The 21,081-nt window shown below is 39.6% G+C and overlaps 3 protein-coding genes across 5 annotated transcripts; all 3 read right to left on the bottom strand.

Annotated features, from left to right (window-relative positions):
• Positions 1-3,077: 3,077 nt before the first annotated feature.
• Positions 3,078-4,753, bottom strand: LOC117539447 (transcription factor HES-5-like). Its single transcript, XM_034205640.1, has 2 exons — positions 4,631-4,753; positions 3,078-4,517 (listed from the first exon to the last, which is right to left on the bottom strand). Exons 1-2 carry the CDS (start codon positions 4,751-4,753, stop codon positions 4,095-4,097), a joined length of 546 nt encoding a protein of 181 aa, XP_034061531.1. The 3' UTR covers positions 3,078-4,094.
• Positions 4,754-6,662: 1,909 nt separating this feature from the next.
• Positions 6,663-20,867, bottom strand: LOC117539445 (transcription factor HES-5-like). Of its 3 annotated transcripts, XM_034205637.1 has the most exons (3): positions 20,618-20,867; positions 20,205-20,504; positions 6,758-8,041 (listed from the first exon to the last, which is right to left on the bottom strand). In XM_034205637.1, exons 1-3 carry the CDS (start codon positions 20,738-20,740, stop codon positions 7,919-7,921), a joined length of 546 nt encoding a protein of 181 aa, XP_034061528.1. In that variant the 5' UTR covers positions 20,741-20,867; the 3' UTR covers positions 6,758-7,918. The 3 variants fall into 3 exon arrangements, with proteins under 3 accessions (XP_034061529.1, XP_034061528.1, XP_034061527.1); XM_034205638.1 differs by lacking the exons at positions 20,205-20,504; positions 20,618-20,867 and adding an exon at positions 8,365-8,614 and having other exon boundaries at positions 6,663-8,251; XM_034205636.1 differs by lacking the exon at positions 6,758-8,041 and having other exon boundaries at positions 18,921-20,504.
• Positions 14,872-16,552, bottom strand: LOC117539448 (transcription factor HES-5-like). The gene is made up of 2 exons (XM_034205641.1): positions 16,430-16,552; positions 14,872-16,316 (listed from the first exon to the last, which is right to left on the bottom strand). The coding sequence occupies exons 1-2, from the start codon at positions 16,550-16,552 to the stop codon at positions 15,894-15,896; spliced, it is 546 nt and encodes a 181-aa protein (XP_034061532.1). The 3' UTR covers positions 14,872-15,893.
• Positions 20,868-21,081: the final 214 nt, after the last annotated feature.

Genomic DNA, 21,081 nt, shown 5'->3' with positions numbered 1-21,081 from the left:
GGGTCGACCAGGCTAAGCTAACGTTGTATATGCTCACTCCACACTCATAACAACGGCCTACAGACATAAATAAACCAGCGACTGTATTCGCCATGACACAGCCAGTCTGTGGTTTGTTCTTGTTTAACTTTTGTATAGTTTCTAAACAGATATGAGGAGCTGTGATCTCTGTGTGCTAACTGCTAACAGCTAATGGCTGATGTTTTCTGGTTGAACGTCAGTGACGGCAGGCTGAGATCCTCACCGCTGATTGGCTTCCGCGAGAACGCGTCACGTGAATTTGACGCCCGAGTTGAAAAAATGGAACTCTCGCGTTTGACGCGGCCCCCTTCAATCGCGTGATTCGCGCCGCGTCCACCGCTTCATGCGCGCCGTCGGAGCGAATTTGCATCTGATCGCGTCTCTGCATTGACTTTACATGTAATCGCGCCGCCCCCAAACATCGCATCGCGTCCGGTCTGAACGCAGCATTACACTCTTTACGTCACAAACAAAGATGGTGGATGAGAATAGATCTATAAAACGATAAGCAATGCGCCAGAATCAAGGTGAGACTATCCGCATCCTTTAAAACTCTACGCACATTCGTTTCGCCTAAATAATTAAACGACTGTATTTGAGTGAGTTAAGGCATTAGTTTGCTTCATTAAAGGGTGTTAATGAATAAGTGTTCTCCAGTGCCTTTTGTCCGCTTTAAAGGGGACCTATCATGCAAAATGCACTTTTGTACGTCTTTTATACATGAATATGTGTCCCCGGTGTTCCAGGGAACTCACCAAGTGTCAGAAAAACACAACCCTCTCTCTTTTCCTCCATACCCAAATCTCTAAAAACGGGGCTGCAACGGATCTGATACAGACTGATCCAGATTTGAATTATTTTCTACGTCACAGAAGTGGTGCTCCGCTTAGTGGTCAATTCTCCACCTATCAGGGGAATGTGGGGTTGGGCCACGGCCGGCCATTGCCGCTCAAAAGCGCTGGAGGCGCTGTAGTACATATGCCAGGCCTGTAAGTGGCGCTGTAGTCTGCCACAAAAGCAGCGAAGAAGACTTCCCGTGCATGGTTGCCATGGTTGCCCTTCTGTTTATTCTCCGCTGTGGCTCTTTTTCTCCCTCCCCGAGGCAAGCGTTTGCTCCCGCTGCTGTAATTCAATGCAATCCCTCCCTCGCTGTAATTCTCTCCGGTAGTCCACCAGCAGATGACAAACACCCACCTCTCCGCCTCTTCCAAGGAACGAGGGGACCGTGAGGCAGAGTTTCAGTTAGATTTTTTTTCGCCGGTCAACATGTCCATTAAAGTTTAAATCTTCCGGACAAAATTAGAAAAGTGCCGGTCAAAGGTCTTCTTTGTTATTTATTGAGCTTTAAAACAAATGAATAATGACTATATAATCATATAAGAATAAAACACGGAGGACGGAGATATATTTTTCTCCCCCTCTTCTCCCCGCTGCAGCCCAGCAGCTGATCTCAAAGCACGCTCCCCTCTCCTGCAGGGGAGCGTGGTGCAGCTCACAGAATCAGCCCTCTGCAAAAACAGGGCTGGAAAGAGCAAATAGAGCGAAATGAGGCATGGCTAAAATGCAGGATCTGTTTGGTATTTTGAAAAAAAAACTATTTATATACTTTATATAGGTATTGCCCTACAATATATTGTTCAAATATAGCATGATATGTCCCCTTTAAGGTATTATTAAGGTAGGGTTAATGTTGCTCTCAAAGTGCACCAGATTGATGCTTTTAACTTCAATATTTTAAAAAAAATCTTCCCGGGGGAGCATGCCCACGGACTCCCCTAGAGGAGGCGACAACCCCCCTAAAGGATGTTCGGTCCACCCCCCACTTGTAAAAAAAATAGCACTTTACCCCTGCACCCCCCCCCAACAATTCCTGGGCTAAGCCCCGGATCTCCTACAATCCTAAATCCGCCACTGATTCCTACGCTCTGCAACAAGATTGCATGCACAGAGACGCAAGCTTTTTTTAACATGAGAGTCTATGGGACGATTTCCCTTTGATTCTATTGGCTCTAGCGGTCAGGAAGAGATGTCACATGTCAAAATCGAGCAAGGGGGGCCAGAGATAGGTTAAATCCACCCAAATGGCCCCAGAAGAGGTCTTTTTGGCTAAATCTGTCTAAAAAGGTCAAATATCACTTGTTTTGCATCAATCTTGATACAGGGTACTTATTATATGTTGTACTTTGGATTCCTAAAGCTTTTAGTCTACTAACCCATCATCCAAGGTTAGTTTTCACTATAAATACAACATATCTTTTGGACGGACACTATAATTTACAGTTTTTTACCATGTTAAATCTGAATTTTCTTTAAAATAAAAAACATCTATATTGATTCTGACTTTTCTACATCCAACTCACAGGTTTATCATTATTTGAGAAAAAGGATTATTAATTTAACCCTTTTAGAAGTGTAGTTATGGTCATTTGTTCTGGGAATGTCATTTTCGAGAAACCTGAAAAACAGGCTTGGGGCTTAACAGGTTAAGAGGAACAACTAACTATGAGGAGAACATCGGCTGTGAACCCTTCCAGACACGCTGTTGTAATGCCGTCACTATTATGAAGTCATATAATAATCTGTACAACAATCTTTTATTCTCCTAAACAATGTTTCCATAAGCTCAGTGAGATGTAAAGCATCTTAAAGCCTTGTATAAGTGTATACTCTGTAATGTTTTCTATTTGTTAATTGTGCAAAATCAACTAAAAGTGTCTTATTTAGCCTCTCATTAGAAATGTCTGAGTTCTTTAAAGAGAACATTGGTAAGCCTTTAGGTTTCACTATTATAACACCTATAACTGACATTAATCAAAAAACATGGTACAGAAAGTGTTTTAGATTGTTGTCACATTTAGTCTGATGACTTGACTAACTCCATCTAAATATTCATATTAAAGATCCTTCATTAAAGTGATCGATTGAACCACATTCATATGCTTACGTTGATACTTAGCAGGTGTTGTGAATAATGAACTACTGTTTTTGAAATGTAGTTTTATTCATCAACTAAGGGGTAAAAACTGTTGAAAAGTAAAAACAATGAGAACACAACATTTTCAGCTGGCATTTTTTGTTTAATCAACAAGGCACAATCAACAACCTAAATATGAAAGCCCAATAGAGGTGATGATACAGCACAACAACAACTTGTATTTTTCTACAAGACACTGTACTCACACAGAGTAGAGGAACAACCATCTTTATAAAAGACAAGCGAATCACAATATGTGAGGACACAGTACTCAATTTGCAATATTGATCAATACAACATTTTGTAAAAACTGACCTTGCAACAGGTCAAATCCTTTTTTATAACCATTAAATAATATTAAATGATTAAATATTAGGACAATATTGCCACTGTAAAACTGTCACATTGTGACATTAAACACATATTTTATAAATAAAAGGAGAACACTGTTGAATCTAACACAGATCATTTTTCATACATAAAGTGAGGAAAAGTCCTCTATAATAAAATGTCAGTTACGTTTCTTTTAATCTAAACAATCAAAAGATAACAAATATTCGCATTTCATACATTCACCAACACATGGCGTGCAGTGAGTAGTAAGCTAATCGCAGAACAATTGTGATATTAAACAAACCTTTTACAAGTAAGGATAAACATTTGGATCTTGCAACAGATCAGTTTTGAGTAATTATCATCAAAACAAAGTTGTTGTGAAAATATTTCCATAAAAAGAACAGGCAACGTTTCTGATCAAAATGATCAATAACAACCAAAAGATTACACACATTTAACCATAGCACTGTAATCTGCCAAAACATGAAGTACAGTGTATTAAAATTATAATTGCAAATGCAATCAGATTTGGTTCATGCAACATGCATGACAAGATGTTCTCTTTCTTAAATTGAAAGATATAGTTGCTGTCATTTCCTCAGGAAATGTCATCTTGCATAAAGAAAACGAACAAAAACAACCTTCTGTACAAACAGAAGAACAAGTTCTTAGTATTTCAGACTTCAGAAGAATTCACTTCCAGTAACCTTTGACCAATATGGTCATCTCAGTTTGTCTGGTAGTAACTCCAGTCTGTAGGGGTCTACCACGGCCTCCAGGGGGCGCTGTTGACTGGACTCTTCTCTTTCGTGATGCTAGTCTGGACTGTGGAGCTCAGCAGAGAGAAGTCAACCTCTCTCAGATTCTTATCAGAGGAACACTGCATCTTGTTGACGTGGTTCAGCAGTCTTCTCTGGGACTGAGTCTTCCCCTGCTCTTTGGACAGGAAGTGTGTCACCTCTTGCACACACCTGGAGTAGCCCTGGTTGACAGCTGCTGAGTCCACAGCTTGATTCTGCTGCTGCAGTCGTCTCAGGACACAAACTGTCATCTCCAGGATGTCTGCTTTCTCCAGCTTGGAGTCTGGCTGCTGTTTGAGGAACTCTGGACCCAGGAGAGACTTGATTTGCTCAATGCTGCTGTTGATTCGCTCTCTGCGTAACTTCTCCACCAGAGGCTTTTTGAGCTGCAGAAAGAAAAAGAAAGTCATTAATAATCTTATTCTGGAGTTTAGTGGTAGCATGAACAAAGACAACGATTGAAGGACAATATTGAAATCTTCTTGAATCTTGAATTTACCTTGTGGGTCAGAGTGTGAGGCTCCGGAGAGTTGGTCATTGCTGCAGTGATTGTAGGTGCCATGTCTGGATCTCTGTGCTGTAGAGGTCTCTGTCGAGAGAATCTGATCTCTGCTGGCTTCATCCCTCCTACTTATAGTCCCACATCTCCATATGAATGTGTGGGTCTGGGTCTAACTGCGCTTTCTCACAGTCTCTCAACCAATCAGAGAGCGAGTTGGGACAATAATGGATGCAGCAGACTTAATGCTCTTATTGCCCCAAGGGACAATGGTTAGATCCCAGGGGAACAGGTGGGGGACTGGGGGGGTGATGGAGAGAGACTCACAGAGCTCTGTGTGAATCTGGGAAAGTGGTGACCCTGTAGAGAGCAGATCTGCTGCCTGATGCTGGGATCAATGACTTTGACTGAGCACACGCTCATCATCTCATCACACACGTTTGATACCGACATTGAATTGCTGGATAAAAAGCACTGTGTAACTTACATTTAACTACAAAAGTTATTCAGATAAATATATATTTCCTTCAAACGTTATTAGCCTTTTATGTCTTTTAGTTTAGTTTTTATACTTGATTAAATCAGATAGAATCCTTATTATAAAACATTATTTAGACAATTTGTATTATTCATTGGAAAATGTAGACCATCTTTTCAGAAATGTTTTTATCATTAGCAACTTGTTCAGGAGTTCTGCTTTTTAGATGAGTGTGGGAGGTTGAAGCAGCTGTTTCCTGAAGTGTGCCAAATCCCTTTAGAGAATAATCTGCTGCTCGTGGGGTTTAGGTCCATAATCATGCTAAACTGTGATCTCCTGAGAGTTCCCACACTCTGTCTATTAACACAAATGATTCTGTTTGACCAAAACCACACCGATGTATTGATTGTCCATTTTACACTTGGATCATTAGATCATTCCTTATCTTTATACTAATTGACCTTACTTTGTACAACTCAAACATAAATATGTCCATTCGTATATAATGTCAAAAGTGTAGGTGTTGTAAACCTTGGCGGATATCACATACCATCAGTCATTCATAATAAAATAGTCTTGTATAGTTCATGTAAACCATAAACCCTGAGGTCAACATCTGATACTTGGCTGTGGTCATCATTTGTCTAAAAAACAGCGACCTGTTGGTAATCAAAGTAAACAATGTTCTGTTTTCCAGTGACTTGTAATCGGTTGTAAAGTAGCACAACATAGTCCTCCTGAGACAAGACCAATAAGTTGTTCTTTAAATTCTCAAAAACAATCTGGTTTTACAAGTAGGAACACTAACAGACTCTTATACGGTACAAAAGGCTTTGTCAAGCAGTTTTTATCGTGGTAGGAAAAACTTGACTTAGATATTAATCAATGATCTGAAACAGATTAAGAATTGAGCACTTCTGGGATCCAGAGTGTTTTGAATCTGTCTCTATAGGGCACAGATCTTTTGTCCCACAGGGCTCTGTGAGTGAGGTTCCTCTGGTTTCCCACATGCTGTCCTTTCACTGGAGGAACAATAGAAGTGTGCCTCATTATGCATCACATCAGATACAATGTCTTCTGTCTCTGAAGTAGAAACGTTTTCATTTACATTTCTTACATTAAACAACCACACTTTACAGTTAATTAAAAAACGTTCTTTCCGCCAATAATATTTAAAAATATACATTGTCTCATTCAGTTGATGACTTTAGCAAAAACTGACCTAATTTCATGAATAATCTGAGTGAAACCAGCTGAAAATGTACCGGTATGGTGCAGCAGTTAGCACTGTAACTCAGTGAAAGGGTTCTAGGTCTGAACCTAATGAAACTTTGATTTGAAGAGATGTATTGTTCTCCCTGTAGGTTCATGAGTTTCCTCAAAGGTCTCTATCTTCCTCCCCCAGCTCAAAGACATGCAGTCTAATTTAACAAGCAACTCTAAAGTACCCAAATGTGTTAATAGTTACCAACCCAGTGACATCTATGCAAAGTGGTTATAAGTGATGGATGGATTGTGTGTTAAGCTTAGACAAATACTGCGTCTTACAATGGGTGGATGGTTATAGAGAAGTCTTATTTAATTCAATAAAACTCAAGTTTCTATCATAACAAGGGCAAGTGTAAGGAACAACTAACTATAGAACAACATTTTCAGCTGGCAATTTTTGTTTATTCAAAAAGCACAATGAGCAAAAATAAATCATGAATGCTGCATCTAGAGGTGATGATACATCACAACAACAACTTGTAGATTTCTACAAGACACTGTACCCACAAAGAGTAGAGGAACAACTGTCTTTACAAAAGACACACAATTTACACTTTTTGAGGGAACATTAAAACATTCACTGTTAGTTAAAAAACATGTTTGTATAAAAACTGACCTTACAACTGGTCACATCGTTTTAATAATCAATTGATTTTTTAAATGACATTGTCAGTGTAAAACTGTGACAATGTTACATTTAACAAAGAATAACATATTGATCTTAAAACAGAACAATTGTCAATTATCACAGAAAGTGAGGGAAGGTCCAAATATGTCCATAAAAAGGACAATTAATATCTTTGACCAATCAAAGAGATACAAAAAACAATCCTCCATGAAGTTAGTATATTGGAAAACACACAACGTGTAGTGAGACATAAAAGTATCACAGGAAAAGTGTGACATTTAAGAAAACCTTTTGGAAAAAAAGGATAAACAATTCGATCTTTCAACAGATCAGGTCTGAGTTATCAGAGAAATTAAGTCAATTATGACTACGTCCTAAAAATGGACAGGAAGTCTTTGTTCACTATGATCAATAACAATCAAAAGATGCTGAATGTATTAAACTATATACGACCAATACTTGAAGTACAGTGAGGTATATCAATGTCTGTTGCATTCAGATGTGTTCATGCAACATGCATGACAAGATATTCTCTTTCTTAACTTGACATATGTTTAAAAAAAGAACAGTTAAAGTTTCTGATCAAAATGATCAACAACAATTAGAGGATTACAAATGTAACCATAGCAGTGTAGTCTACCAATACATGAAGTACAGTGTATTATAATTATAATTGCATACACAATCAGATTTGGTTCATGCAACATGCATGACAAGATGTTCTCTTTCTTAAATTGAAAGATATAGTTGCTGTCATTTCCTCAGGAAAAACAAAACAAACTAAAACCAACCTTCTGTACAAACAGAAGAACAAGTTCTTAGTATTTCAGAATTCAGAAGAATTCACTTCCAGTAACCTTTGACCAATATGGTCATCTCAGTTTGTCTGGTAGTAACTCCAGTCTGTAGGGGTCTACCACGGCCTCCAGGGGGCGCTGTTGACTGGACTCTTCTCTTTGGTGATGCTGGTCTGGACTGTGGAGCTCAGCAGAGAGAAGTCAGCCTCTCTCAGGTTCTTATCAGAGGAACACTGCATCTTGTTGACGTGGTTCAGCAGTCTTCTCTGCTTTTCATTCTGCTGCTGCAGTCGTCTCAGGACACAAACTGTCATCTCCAGGATGTCTGCTTTCTCCAGCTTGGAGTCTGGCTGCTGTTTGAGGAACTCTGGACCCAGGAGAGACTTGATCTGCTCAATGCTGCTGTTGATTCGCTCTCTGCGTAACTTCTCCACCAGAGGCTTTTTGAGCTGCAGAAAGAAAAAGAAAGTCATTAATAATCTTATTCTGGAGTTTAGTGGTAGCATGAACAAAGACAACGATTGAAGGACAATATTGAAATCTTCTTGAATCTTGAATTCACCTTGTGGGTCACAGTGTGAGGCTCCTGAGAGTTGGTCATTGCTGCAGTGATTGTAGGTGCCATGTCTGGATCTCTGTGCTGTAGAGGTCTCTGTAGAGAGAATCTGATCTCTGCTGGCTTCATCCCTCCTACTTATAGTCCCACATCTCCATATGAATGTGTGGGTCTGGGTCTGACTGCACTTTCTCACAGTCTCAGCCAATCAGAGAGCACTGTTTGACAATTAGGAGTGCAGCTACTCAATAGTCGTATTGCCCGGGGGACAATGGTTAGATCCCAGGGAAACAGGTGGGGGACTGGGGGGGTGATGGAGAGAGACTCACAGAGCTCTGTGTGAATCTGGGAAAGTGGTGACCCTGTAGAGAGCAGATCTGCTGCCTGATGCTGGGATCAATGACTTTGACTGAACACACGCTCATCATCTCATCACACTCATAAGGGAAAACTATTTACTGTGTATATTTAAATGAGATCTGGGATAAGCTCAAGTGTAAAAGCTAAGCGATATTTCATATTTGTCAGCGCTTTCATTCACAAAACAATGGTACATTGAACTGTTAAACACACTCCATTTTATATTGATGATTTAATTTGATATGATATTATATATTTTTTTCCTCACAAAAAATATCCTGAAATCTCTACATTCCTTTTTTTTTGCAAACAGGCAAAAAAATATGTAAGAAAATAGTGTGATACCCATTCATGTTACTTGAACTAAACCCAACCTAATTATCATGCAGCTGTCCAGATGTGGTCTTTTGACACGTGCCTTGTAGTCAGCCTGAGTAGCACGTTGAGCTCAGTTTCCCACACTGACTCCCTGTATGGTGTGGTCAATGATCCACAAAGGGACTCCTCTGACAGATGCTGGCTGTGTGTTGTTACAGAAACTGAGGGTGACATCACCAGCCATCTGGAGGGAAAGGACGCCATTGGCTGACTTGTAGTGTTCGAAATGTTGGTTGAAAAAAAGTCCCCTAATTATCATCCTAATTAATCAGCATTTTATATTTTGAGTCGCCGATCATTGGCATACTTTTAGAACTTTAATTAATTATCATGTTTTATTGCTGATCAATAACTTGATCAGAACTAGTTCTCCATACATGAAAGTGGGAGGTCTCCTGGTGGGCAGCTGTTTCCTGAAGTGTGCCAAATCCCTTTGGAGAAATACTTGGCTGCTGGTGGAGTGGGTGGACGTCATTCACACTCAACTCTGTCCTCCAGAGTTTTACCACACTCCCTCTCTTTGCTGTGAATAGGCATGTGCCCCTCTACAGATGGACCTTTGGAGGACCTTGTGCACTTGCGGCTGTGAGGCCCCCCTTGAAGATAATTAACCATAAAAGTGAATAGATTGTACTTGACATCAAAGGAAACCAGAAAAGGTCACTTATGAAGATAGTGCAGTGTTAATGTTTAAAGTTAAAAGTAAAACATCATATGGAAGAAACGAAAGTCGTATTAGTTTGAGAAAGTACCTTGTCTGGTCAACGGTCTACAATTTTTTTTTAAATGAAGTGAAGTAGTTTTGAAGAAATAAATCTATAAGTAGCAGCTTTCATTAAATCCATATGTTGAGAGATGTGAAACTAATCATCTTATCTTAAATCCCACGGTCCCGGGGCCGAAATCACGTCATTTGCAGGAAACAACGTCTAAGGAACCTTAATATTTAATAAACTATGAATATTTCATATCCATATAACGGAAAAAAACTAATTTAACTGATCTTTTTCATTTAAAAAAAAAAACCACAATGCTAACACTGACCCTCTGAATTAGCCCCGAGCGAAAAATGCTAACCTATTACTGCACCGAAAATCACTCCTAGCTCCCTTATTACTTATCCTAGGTGCACATCCAACACATCTTTTATGATCACAAGGAGACACAGAATCTAACGGTGCACACCTCAACACTGAAAGATACAAACTCGCGACGTTATCAACAAAAACGTACATCAAAACATGTGGCGCTAGGTAGCCAAAAACGCTAACATGGCTTACCTTGGTCTTTGTCTAGTCAAAACTGGTCTTCAATGGCATTAAAACGATAACAACGATGCTGTAGTTAATCCATAGGTTAATATCCAATGTGACTGTGTCCCCTTTGAAATGTTCTGATAATCCATAAGCAATAAAAACTGCTTTTCCGTTTCCAGAAATCAGAGCAGGGATATTCCTACCAGTGGCGGCGCTAGGGGGTGGCTACTTGGGCTCAAGCCCAGGATGTTTTCTGAAAAGCCCCGGATGTTTCACTTAAAAAAGATTTTTATAAAAAGATTTTTTTTTTTTGAAAATGTCTCGGGAGTAATGTGCAGTACCGGAGTCCACCAGAGAGGCAGCCGCTGTTGGACATTAGCCTGCGTACTGCATAGCCTTCCCTGCCCTGAAGAAGAAGTGATCCTTCCTAGTGCCTGACGAGTTTTAAGCTAATAGCCTATAAAGTTATGGATATTAGAAAGTTATTTTCATCGAAGCAGGCGCCACAAACTGCAGCAGCAGCAGTATCAGAAGCTGACCACAATGTCATCACCAGCAGTGAATAAATGGATGATGTTTCAGGTTTGTGAATCTAATGGTGATATCTGCACTCTGGCTGACTGAGTAAGAAGTGAAAAAGAGTGATGTAACGTTAATCTTATAGCTAGTAAACATGGAGTAACCAAGGCAAGGCAAGGCAAGTTTATTTATATAGCACCTTTCAACACAAGGCAATTCAAGGTGCTTTACAAAAATGAAAGACATTCAGACAAAGGCATTTAAAAACAGTAAAAGATAATAAAAGAAACATTAAAAGAAAAAATACATGAATAAAAAGGACATGAATAAAAAGTTACAGTGCAGTTTAAGATATGAATAGTTCACACAGAAGTTCCACTTTACTGATGAACACAACAGCTCAGTTTCAATTAAAAGCAGCGACAAAAAGATAAACCACACTAAGTCAATACCCTTATATGTTAGTATGTATACAGAACATGACTAAAAATTATTCTAAGATGTAACGTTAACCGTTCATACCTCTGTCTACTTTTAAGACACTAAAATTAAGTATTCCAATTTTTATTTTGTTTTCGCGCAAGGAATTATACCGGCTCTCGTTTCAGTACACATAACAACGGAACCATAGCAACGGAACTGACAGGCAACGGAACTGACAGGCAACAGTCAGAAACTGACTCTTATGCTACATTCACACCGGAAGCGATGCAAATATTCGCTTTGCTCTGGCTCGGGAGCTACAACTACAACAAAATGAACATATTTTACCGTGATTAAATTGTAATACACGTTTCTAAATGATGCCGACGTAACAACATACTGATACCGGTTAGTAAAAACCATGAATTAATGCTTTGACAAGTCTGCAGACAGACGGCAGGCGAAAAACCTTTTAGAATGCTTTTCTGAATAGAGATTGGGTCGACCAGGCTAAGCTAACGTTGTATATGCTCACTCCACACTCATAACAACGGCCTACAGACATAAATAAACCAGCGACTGTATTCGCCATGACACAGCCAGTCTGTGGTTTGTTCTTGTTTAACTTTTGTATAGTTTCTAAACAGATATGAGGAGCTGTGATCTCTGTGTGCTAACTGCTAACAGCTAATGGCTGATGTTTTCTGGTTGAACGTCAGTGACGGCAGGCTGAGATCCTCACCGCTGATTGGCTTCCGCGAGAACGCGTCACGTGAATTTGACACCCGAGTTGAAAAAATTGAACTCTCGCGTTTGACGCGGCCCCCTTCAATCGCGTGATTCGCGCCGCGTCCACCGCTTCATGCGCGCCGTCGGAGCGAATTCGCATCTGATCGCGTCTCTGCATTGACTTTACATGTAATCGCGGCGCCCCCAAACATCGCATCGCGTCCGGTCTGAACGCAGCATTACACTCTTTACGTCACAAACAAAGATGGTGGATGAGAATAGATCTATAAAACGATAAGCAATGCGCCAGAATCAAGGTGAGACTATCCGCATCCTTTAAAACTCTACGCACATTCGTTTCGCCTAAATAATTAAACGACTGTATTTGAGTGAGTTAAGGCATTAGTTTGCTTCATTAAAGGGTGTTAATGAATAAGTGTTCTCCAGTGCCTTTTGTCCGCTTTAAAGGGGACCTATCATGCAAAATGCACTTTTGTACGTCTTTTATACATGAATATGTGTCCCCGGTGTTCCAGGGAACTCACCAAGTGTCAGAAAACACAACCCTCTCTCTTTTCCTCCATACCCAAATCTCTAAAAACGGGGCTGCAACGGATCTGATACAGACTGATCCAGATTTGAATTATTTTCTACGTCACAGAAGTGGTGCTCCGCTTAGTGGTCAATTCTCCACCTATCAGGGGAATGTGGGGTTGGGCCACGGCCGGCCATTGCCGCTCGAAAGCGCTGGAGGCGCTGTAGTACATATGCCAGGCCTGTAAGTGGCGCTGTAGTCTGCCACAAAAGCAGCGAAGAAGACTTCCCGTGCATGGTTGTCATGGTTGCCCTTCTGTTTATTCTCCGCTGTGGCTCTTTTTCTCCCTCCCCGAGGCAAGCGTTTGCTCCCGCTGCTGTAATTCAATGCAATCCCTCTCTCGCTGTAATTCTCTCCGGTAGTCCACCAGCAGATGACAAACACCCACCTCTCCACCTCTTCCAAGGAACGAGGGGACCGTGAGGCAGAGTTTCAGTTAGATTTTTTTTCGCCGGTCAACATGTCCGTTAAAGTTTAAATCTTCCGGACAAAATTAGAAAAGTGCCGGTCAAAGGTCTTCTTTGTTATTTATTGAGCTTTAAAACAAATGAATAATGACTATATAATCATATAAGAATAAAACACGGAGGACAGAGATATATTTTTCTCCCCCTCTTCTCCCTGCTGCAGCCCAGCAGCTGATCTCAAAGCACGCTCCCCTCTCCTGCAGGGGAGCGTGGTGCAGCTCACAGAATCAGCCCTCTGCAAAAACAGGGCTGGAAAGAGCAAATAGATCAAAATGAGGCATGGCTAAAATGCAGGATCTGTTTGGTATTTTGAAAAAAAAACTATTTATATACTTTATATAGGTATTGCCCTACAATATATTGTTCAAATATAGCATTATATGTCCCCTTTAAGGTATTATTAAGGTAGGGTTAATGTTGCTCTCAAAGTGCACCAGATTGATGCTTTTAACTTCAATATTTAAAAACAAATCTTCCCGGGGGAGCATGCCCCCGGACCCCCCTAGAGGAGGCGACAACCCCCCTAAAGGATGTTCGGTCCACCCCCCACTTGTAAAAAAAATAGCACTTTACCCCTGCACCCCCCCCCCCAACAATTCCTGGGCTAAGCCCCGGATCTCCTACAATCCTAAATCCGCCACTGATTCCTACGCTCTGCAACAAGATTGCATGCACAGAGACGCAAGCTTTTTTTAACATGAGAGTCTATGGGACGATTTCCCTTTGATTCTATTGGCTCTAGCGGTCAGGAAGAGATGTCACATGTCAAAATCGAGCAAGGGGGGCCAGAGATAGGTTAAATCCACCCAAATGGCCCCAGAAGAGGTCTTTTTGGCTAAATCTGTCTAAAAAGGTCAAATATCACTTGTTTTGCATCAATCTTGATACAGGGTACTTATTATATGTTGTACTTTGGATTCCTAAAGCTTTTAGTCTACTAACCCATCATCCAAGGTTAGTTTTCACTATAAATACAACATATCTTTTGGACGGACACTATAATTTACAGTTTTTTACCATGTTAAATCTGAATTTTCTTTAAAATAAAAAACATCTATATTGATTCTGACTTTTCTACATCCAACTCACAGGTTTATCATTATTTTGAGAAAAAGGATTATTAATTTAACCCTTTTAGAAGTGTAGTTATGGTCATTTGTTCTGGGAATGTCATTTTCGAGAAACCTGAAAAACAGGCTTGGGGCTTAACAGGTTAAGAGGAACAACTAACTATGAGGAGAACATCGGCTGTGAACCCTTCCAGACACGCTGTTGTAATGCCGTCACTATTATGAAGTCATATAATAATCTGTACAACAATCTTTTATTCTCCTAAACAATGTTTCCATAAGCTCAGTGAGATGTAAAGCATCTTAAAGCCTTGTATAAGTGTATACTCTGTAATGTTTTCTATTTGTTAATTGTGCAAAATCAACTAAAAGTGTCTTATTTAGCCTCTCGTTAGAAATGTCTGAGTTCTTTAAAGAGAACATTGGTAAGCCTTTAGGTTTCACTATTATAACACCTATAACTGACATTAATCAAAAAACATGGTACAGAAAGTGTTTTAGATTGTTGTCACATTTAGTCTGATGACTTGACTAACTCCATCTAAATATTCATATTAAAGATCCTTCATTAAAGTGATCGATTGAACCACATTCATATGCTTACGTTGATACTTAGCAGGTGTTGTGAATAATGAACTACTGTTTTTGAAATGTAGTTTTATTCATCAACTAAGGGGTAAAAACTGTTGAAAAGTAAAAACAATGAGAACACAACATTTTCAGCTGGCATTTTTTGTTTAATCAACAAGGCACAATCAACAACCTAAATATGAAAGCCCAATAGAGGTGATGATACAGCACAACAACAACTTGTATTTTTCTACAAGACACTGTACTCACACAGAGTAGAGGAACAACCATCTTTATAAAAGACAAGCGAATCACAATATGTGAGGACACAGTACTCAATTTCAATTGCAATATTGATCAATAAAACATTTTGTAAAAACTGACCTTGCAACAGGTCAAATCCTTTTTTATAACCATTAAATAATATTAAATGATTAAATATTAGGACAATATTGCCACTGTAAAACTGTCACATTGTGACATTAAACACATCTTTTATAAATAAAAGGAGAACACTGTTGAATCTAACACAGATCATTTTTCATACATAAAGTGAGGAAAAGTCCTCTATAATAAAATGTCAGTTACGTTTCTTTTAATCTAAACAATCAAAAGATAACAAATATTCGCATTTCATACATTCACCAACACATGGCGTGCAGTGAGTAGTAAGCTAATCGCAGAACAATTGTGATATTAAACAAACCTTTTACAAGTAAGGATAAACATTTGGATCTTGCAACAGATCAGTTTTGAGTAATTATCATCAAAACAAAGTTGTTGTGAAAATATTTCCATAAAAAGAACAGGCAACGTTTCTGATCAAAATGATCAATAACAACCAAAAGATTACACACATTTAACCATAGCACTGTAATCTGCCAAAACATGAAGTACAGTGTATTACAATTATAATTGCAAATGCAATCAGATTTGGTTCATGCAACATGCATGACAAGATGTTCTCTTTCTTAAATTGAAAGATATAGTTGCTGTCATTTCCTCAGGAAATGTCATCTTGCATAAAGAAAACGAACAAAAACAACCTTCTGTACAAACAGAAGAACAAGTTCTTAGTATTTCAGACTTCAGAAGAATTCACTTCCAGTCACCTTTGACCAATATGGTCATCTCAGTTTGTCTGGTAGTAACTCCAGTCTGTAGGGGTCTACCACGGCCTCCAGGGGGCGCTGTTGACTGGACTCTTCTCTTTCGTGATGCTAGTCTGGACTGTGGAGCTCAGCAGAGAGAAGTCAACCTCTCTCAGGTTCTTATCAGAGGAACACTGCATCTTGTTGACGTGGTTCAGCAGTCTTCTCTGGGACTGAGTCTTCCCCTGCTCTTTGGACAGGAAGTGTGTCACCTCCTGCACACACCTGGAGTAGCCCTGGTTGACAGCTGCTGAGTCCACAGCTTGATTCTGCTGCTGCAGTCGTCTCAGGACACAAACTGTCATCTCCAGGATGTCTGCTTTCTCCAGCTTGGAGTCTGGCTGCTGTTTGAGGAACTCTGGACCCAGGAGAGACTTGATCTGCTCAATGCTGCTGTTGATTCGCTCTCTGCGTAACTTCTCCACCAGAGGCTTTCTGAGCTGCAGAAAGAAAAATAAAGTCATTAATAATCTTATTCTGGAGTTTAGTGGTAGCATGAACAAAGACAACGATTGAAGGACAATATTGAAATCTTCTTGAATCTTGAATTTACCTTGTGGGTCACAGTGTGAGGCTCGTGAGAGTTGGTCATTGCTGCAGTGATTGTAGGTGCCATGTCTGGATCTCTGTGCTGTAGAGGTCTCTGTAGAGAGAATCTGATCTCTGCTGGCTTCATCCCTCCTACTTATAGTCCCACATCTCCATATGAATGTGTGGGTCTGGGTCTAACTGCGCTTTCTCACAGTCTCTCAACCAATCAGAGAGCGAGTTGGGACAATAATGGATGCAGCAGACTTAATGCTCTTATTGCCCCAAGGGACAATGGTTAGATCCCAGGGGAACAGGTGGGGGACTGGGGGGGTGATGGAGAGAGACTCACAGAGCTCTGTGTGAATCTGGGAAAGTGGTGACCCTGTAGAGAGCAGATCTGCTGCCTGATGCTGGGATCAATGACTTTGACTGAACACACGCTCATCATCTCATCACACACGTTTGATACCGACATTGAATTGCTGGATAAAAAGCACTGTGTAACTTACATTTAACTACAAAAGTTATTCAGATAAATATATATTTCCTTCAAACGTTATTAGCCTTTTATGTCTTTTAGTTTAGTTTTTATTCTTGATTAAATCAGATAGAATCCTTATTAAAACAATCACCCTATATTTCTACAACTTTGAAAATAAATCAAAAATGTATCTTATAAATGTTATTCTTACATGCAATGAAAAATATTCACATTTCCATTCTATATTCAAATGTGAAGGACAACTGACATGCTTATCCCCAGACGTAGCACACTCTCTTGACTTGTGTGGGTAGAAAGTTGGTCTCAGTTTCCCACACTGACTCTGAATGCTGTGGTCAGTGAACAACAAAAGGACTTTGAATGGAGCCTTTGTGACTGATACTGGACGTGTGTGGTGGTAGAAACAGAGCCGGACGTCACCCACCATCTGGAGGGAAACCACACCATTGGCTGGCTTTTTAATGATGAGTCCACTACATTTATTTCTAACATTATTTAGACAATTTGTATTATTCATTGGAAAATGTAGACGATCTTTTCAGAAATGTTTTTATCATTAGCAACTTGTTCAGGAGTTCTGCTTTTTAGATGAGTGTGGGAGGTTGAAGCAGCTGTTTCCTGAAGTGTGCCAAATCCCTTTAGAGAATAATCTGCTGCTCGTGGGGTTTAGGTCCATAATCATGCTAAACTGTGATCTCCTGAGAGTTCCCACACTCTGTCTATTAACACAAATGATTCTGTTTGACCAAAACCACACCGATGTATTGATTGTCCATTTTACACTTGGATCATTAGATCATTCCTTATCTTTATACTAATTGACCTTACTTTGTACAACTCAAACATAAATATGTCCATTCATATATAATGTCAAAAGTGTAGGTGTTGTAAACCTTGGCGGATATCACATACCATCAGTCATTCATAATAAAATAGTCTTGTATAGTTCATGTAAACCATAAACCCTGAGGTCAACATCTGATACTTGGCTGTGGTCATCATTTGTCTAAAAAACAGCGACCTGTTGGTAATCAAAGTAAACAATGTTCTGTTTTCCAGTGACTTGTAATCGGTTGTAAAGTAGCACAACATAGTCCTCCTGAGACAAGACCAATAAGTTGTTCTTTAAATTCTCAAAAACAATCTGGTTTTACAAGTAGGCTCACTAACAGACTCTTATACGGTACAAAAGGCTTTGTCAAGCAGTTTTTATCGTGGTAGGAAAAACTTGACTTAGATATTAATCAATGATCTGAAACAGATTAAGAATTGAGCACTTCTGGGATCCAGAGTGTTTTGAATCTGTCTCTATAGGGCACAGATCTTTTGTCCCACAGGGCTCTGTGAGTGAGGTTCCTCTGGTTTCCCACACGCTGTCCGTTCACTGGAGGAACAATAGAAGTGTGCCTCATTATGCATCACATCAGATACAATGTCTTCTGTCTCTGAAGTAGAAACGTTTTCATTTACATTTCTTACATTAAACAACCACACTTTACAGTTAATTAAAAAACGTTCTTTCCGCCAATAATATTTAAAAATATACATTGTCTCATTCAGTTGATGACTTTAGCAAAAACTGACCTAATTTCATGAATAATCCGAGTGAAACCAGCTGAAAATGTACCGGTATGGTGCAGCAGTTAGCACTGTAACTCAGTGAAAGGGTTCTAGGTCTGAACCTAATGAAACTTTGATTTGAAGAGATGTATTGTTCTCCCTGTAGGTTCATGAGTTTCCTCAAAGGTCTCTATCTTCCTCCCCCAGCTCAAAGACATGCAGTCTAATTTAACAAGCAACTCTAAAGTACCCAAATGTGTTAATAGTTACCAACCCAGTGACATCTATGCAAAGTGGTTATAAGTGATGGATGGATTGTGTGTTAAGCTTAGACAAATACTGCGTCTTACAATGGGTGGATGGTTATAGAGAAGTCTTATTTAATTCAATAAAACTCAAGTTTCTATCATAACAAGGGCAAGTGTAAGGAACAACTAACTATAGAACAACATTTTCAGCTGGCAATTTTTGTTTATTCAAAAAGCACAATGAGCAAAAATAAATCATGAATGCTGCATCTAGAGGTGATGATACATCACAACAACAACTTGTAGATTTCTACAAGACACTGTACCCACAAAGAGTAGAGGAACAACTGTCTTTACAAAAGACACACAATTTACACTTTTTGAGGGAACATTAAAACATTCACTGTTAGTTAAAAAACATGTTTGTATAAAAACTGACCTTACAACTGGTCACATCGTTTTAATAATCAATTGATTTTTTAAATGACATTGTCAGTGTAAAACTGTGACAATGTTACATTTAACAAAGAATAACATATTGATCTTAAAACAGAACAATTGTCAATTATCACAGAAAGTGAGGGAAGGTCCAAATATGTCCATAAAAAGGACAATTAATATCTTTGACCAATCAAAGAGATACAAAAAACAATCCTCCATGAAGTTAGTATATTGGAAAACACACAACGTGTAGTGAGACATAAAAGTATCACAGGAAAAGTGTGACATTTAAGAAAACCTTTTGGAAAAAAAGGATAAACAATTCGATCTTTCAACAGATCAGGTCTGAGTTATCAGAGAAATTAAGTCAATTATGACTACGTCCTAAAAATGGACAGGAAGTCTTTGTTCACTATGATCAATAACAATCAAAAGATGCTGAATGCATTAAACTATATACGACCAATACTTGAAGTACAGTGAGGTATATCAATGTCTGTTGCATTCAGATGTGTTCATGCAACATGCATGACAAGATATTCTCTTTCTTAACTTGACATATGTTTAAAAAAAGAACAGTTAAAGTTTCTGATCAAAATGATCAACAACAATTAAAGGATTACAAATGTAACCATAGCAGTGTAGTCTACCAATACATGAAGTACAGTGTATTATAATTATAATTGCATACACAATCAGATTTGGTTCATGCAACATGCATGACAAGATGTTCTCTTTCTTAAATTGAAAGATATAGTTGCTGTCATTTCCTCAGGAAAAACAAAACAAACTAAAACCAACCTTCTGTACAAACAGAAGAACAAGTTCTTAGTATTTCAGAATTCAGAAGAATTCACTTCCAGTAACCTTTGACCAATATGGTCATCTCAGTTTGTCTGGTAGTAACTCCAGTCTGTAGGGGTCTACCACGGCCTCCAGGGGGCGCTGTTGACTGGACTCTTCTCTTTGGTGATGCTGGTCTGGACTGTGGAGCTCAGCAGAGAGAAGTCAGCCTCTCTCAGGTTCTTATCAGAGGAACACTGCATCTTGTTGACGTGGTTCAGCAGTCTTCTCTGGGACTGAGTCTTCCCCTGCTCTTTGGACAGGAAGTGTGTCACCTCTTGCACACACCTGGAGTAGCCCTGGTTGACAGCTGCTGAGTCCACAGCTTGATTCTGCTGCTGCAGTCGTCTCAGGACACAAACTGTCATCTCCAGGATGTCTGCTTTCTCCAGCTTGGAGTCTGGCTGCTGTTTGAGGAACTCTGGACCCAGGAGAGACTTGATCTGCTCAATGCTGCTGTTGATTCGCTCTCTGCGTAACTTCTCCACCAGAGGCTTTCTGAGCTGCAGAAAGAAAAAGAAAGTCATTAATAATCTTATTCTGGAGTTTAGTGGTAGCATGAACAAAGACAACGATTGAAGGACAATATTGAAATCTTCTTGAATCTTGAATTTACCTTGTGGGTCAGAGTGTGAAGCTCCTGAGAGTTGGTCATTGCTGCAGTGATTGTAGGTGCCAGGTCTGGATCTCTGTGCTGTAGAGGTCTCTGTCGAGAGAATCTGATCTCTGCTGGCTTCATCCCTCCTATTTATAGTCCCACATCTCCATATGAATGTGTGGGTCTGGGTCTAACTGCACTTTCTCACAGTCTCAGCCAATCAGAGAGCACTGTTTGACAATAAGGAGTGCAGCTACTCAATAGTCGTATTGCCCGGGGGACAATGGTTAGATCCCAGGGAAACAGGTGGGGGACTGGGGGGGGGTGATGGAGAGAGACTCACAGAGCTCTGTGTGAATCTGGGAAAGTGGTGACCCTGTAGAGAGCAGATCTGATGCCTGATGCTGGGATCAATGACTTTGACTGAACACACGCTCATCATCTCATCACACTCATAAGGGAAAACTATTTACTGTGTATAT

The sequence above is a fragment of the Gymnodraco acuticeps genome, unplaced genomic scaffold (assembly GCF_902827175.1).
Source record: "Gymnodraco acuticeps unplaced genomic scaffold, fGymAcu1.1, whole genome shotgun sequence".
Taxonomy (NCBI): Eukaryota; Metazoa; Chordata; class Actinopteri; order Perciformes; family Bathydraconidae; genus Gymnodraco; species Gymnodraco acuticeps.
The sequence above is the reverse complement of the archived record's forward strand: the minus strand, read 5'-3'. Positions and strand labels throughout refer to the sequence as shown.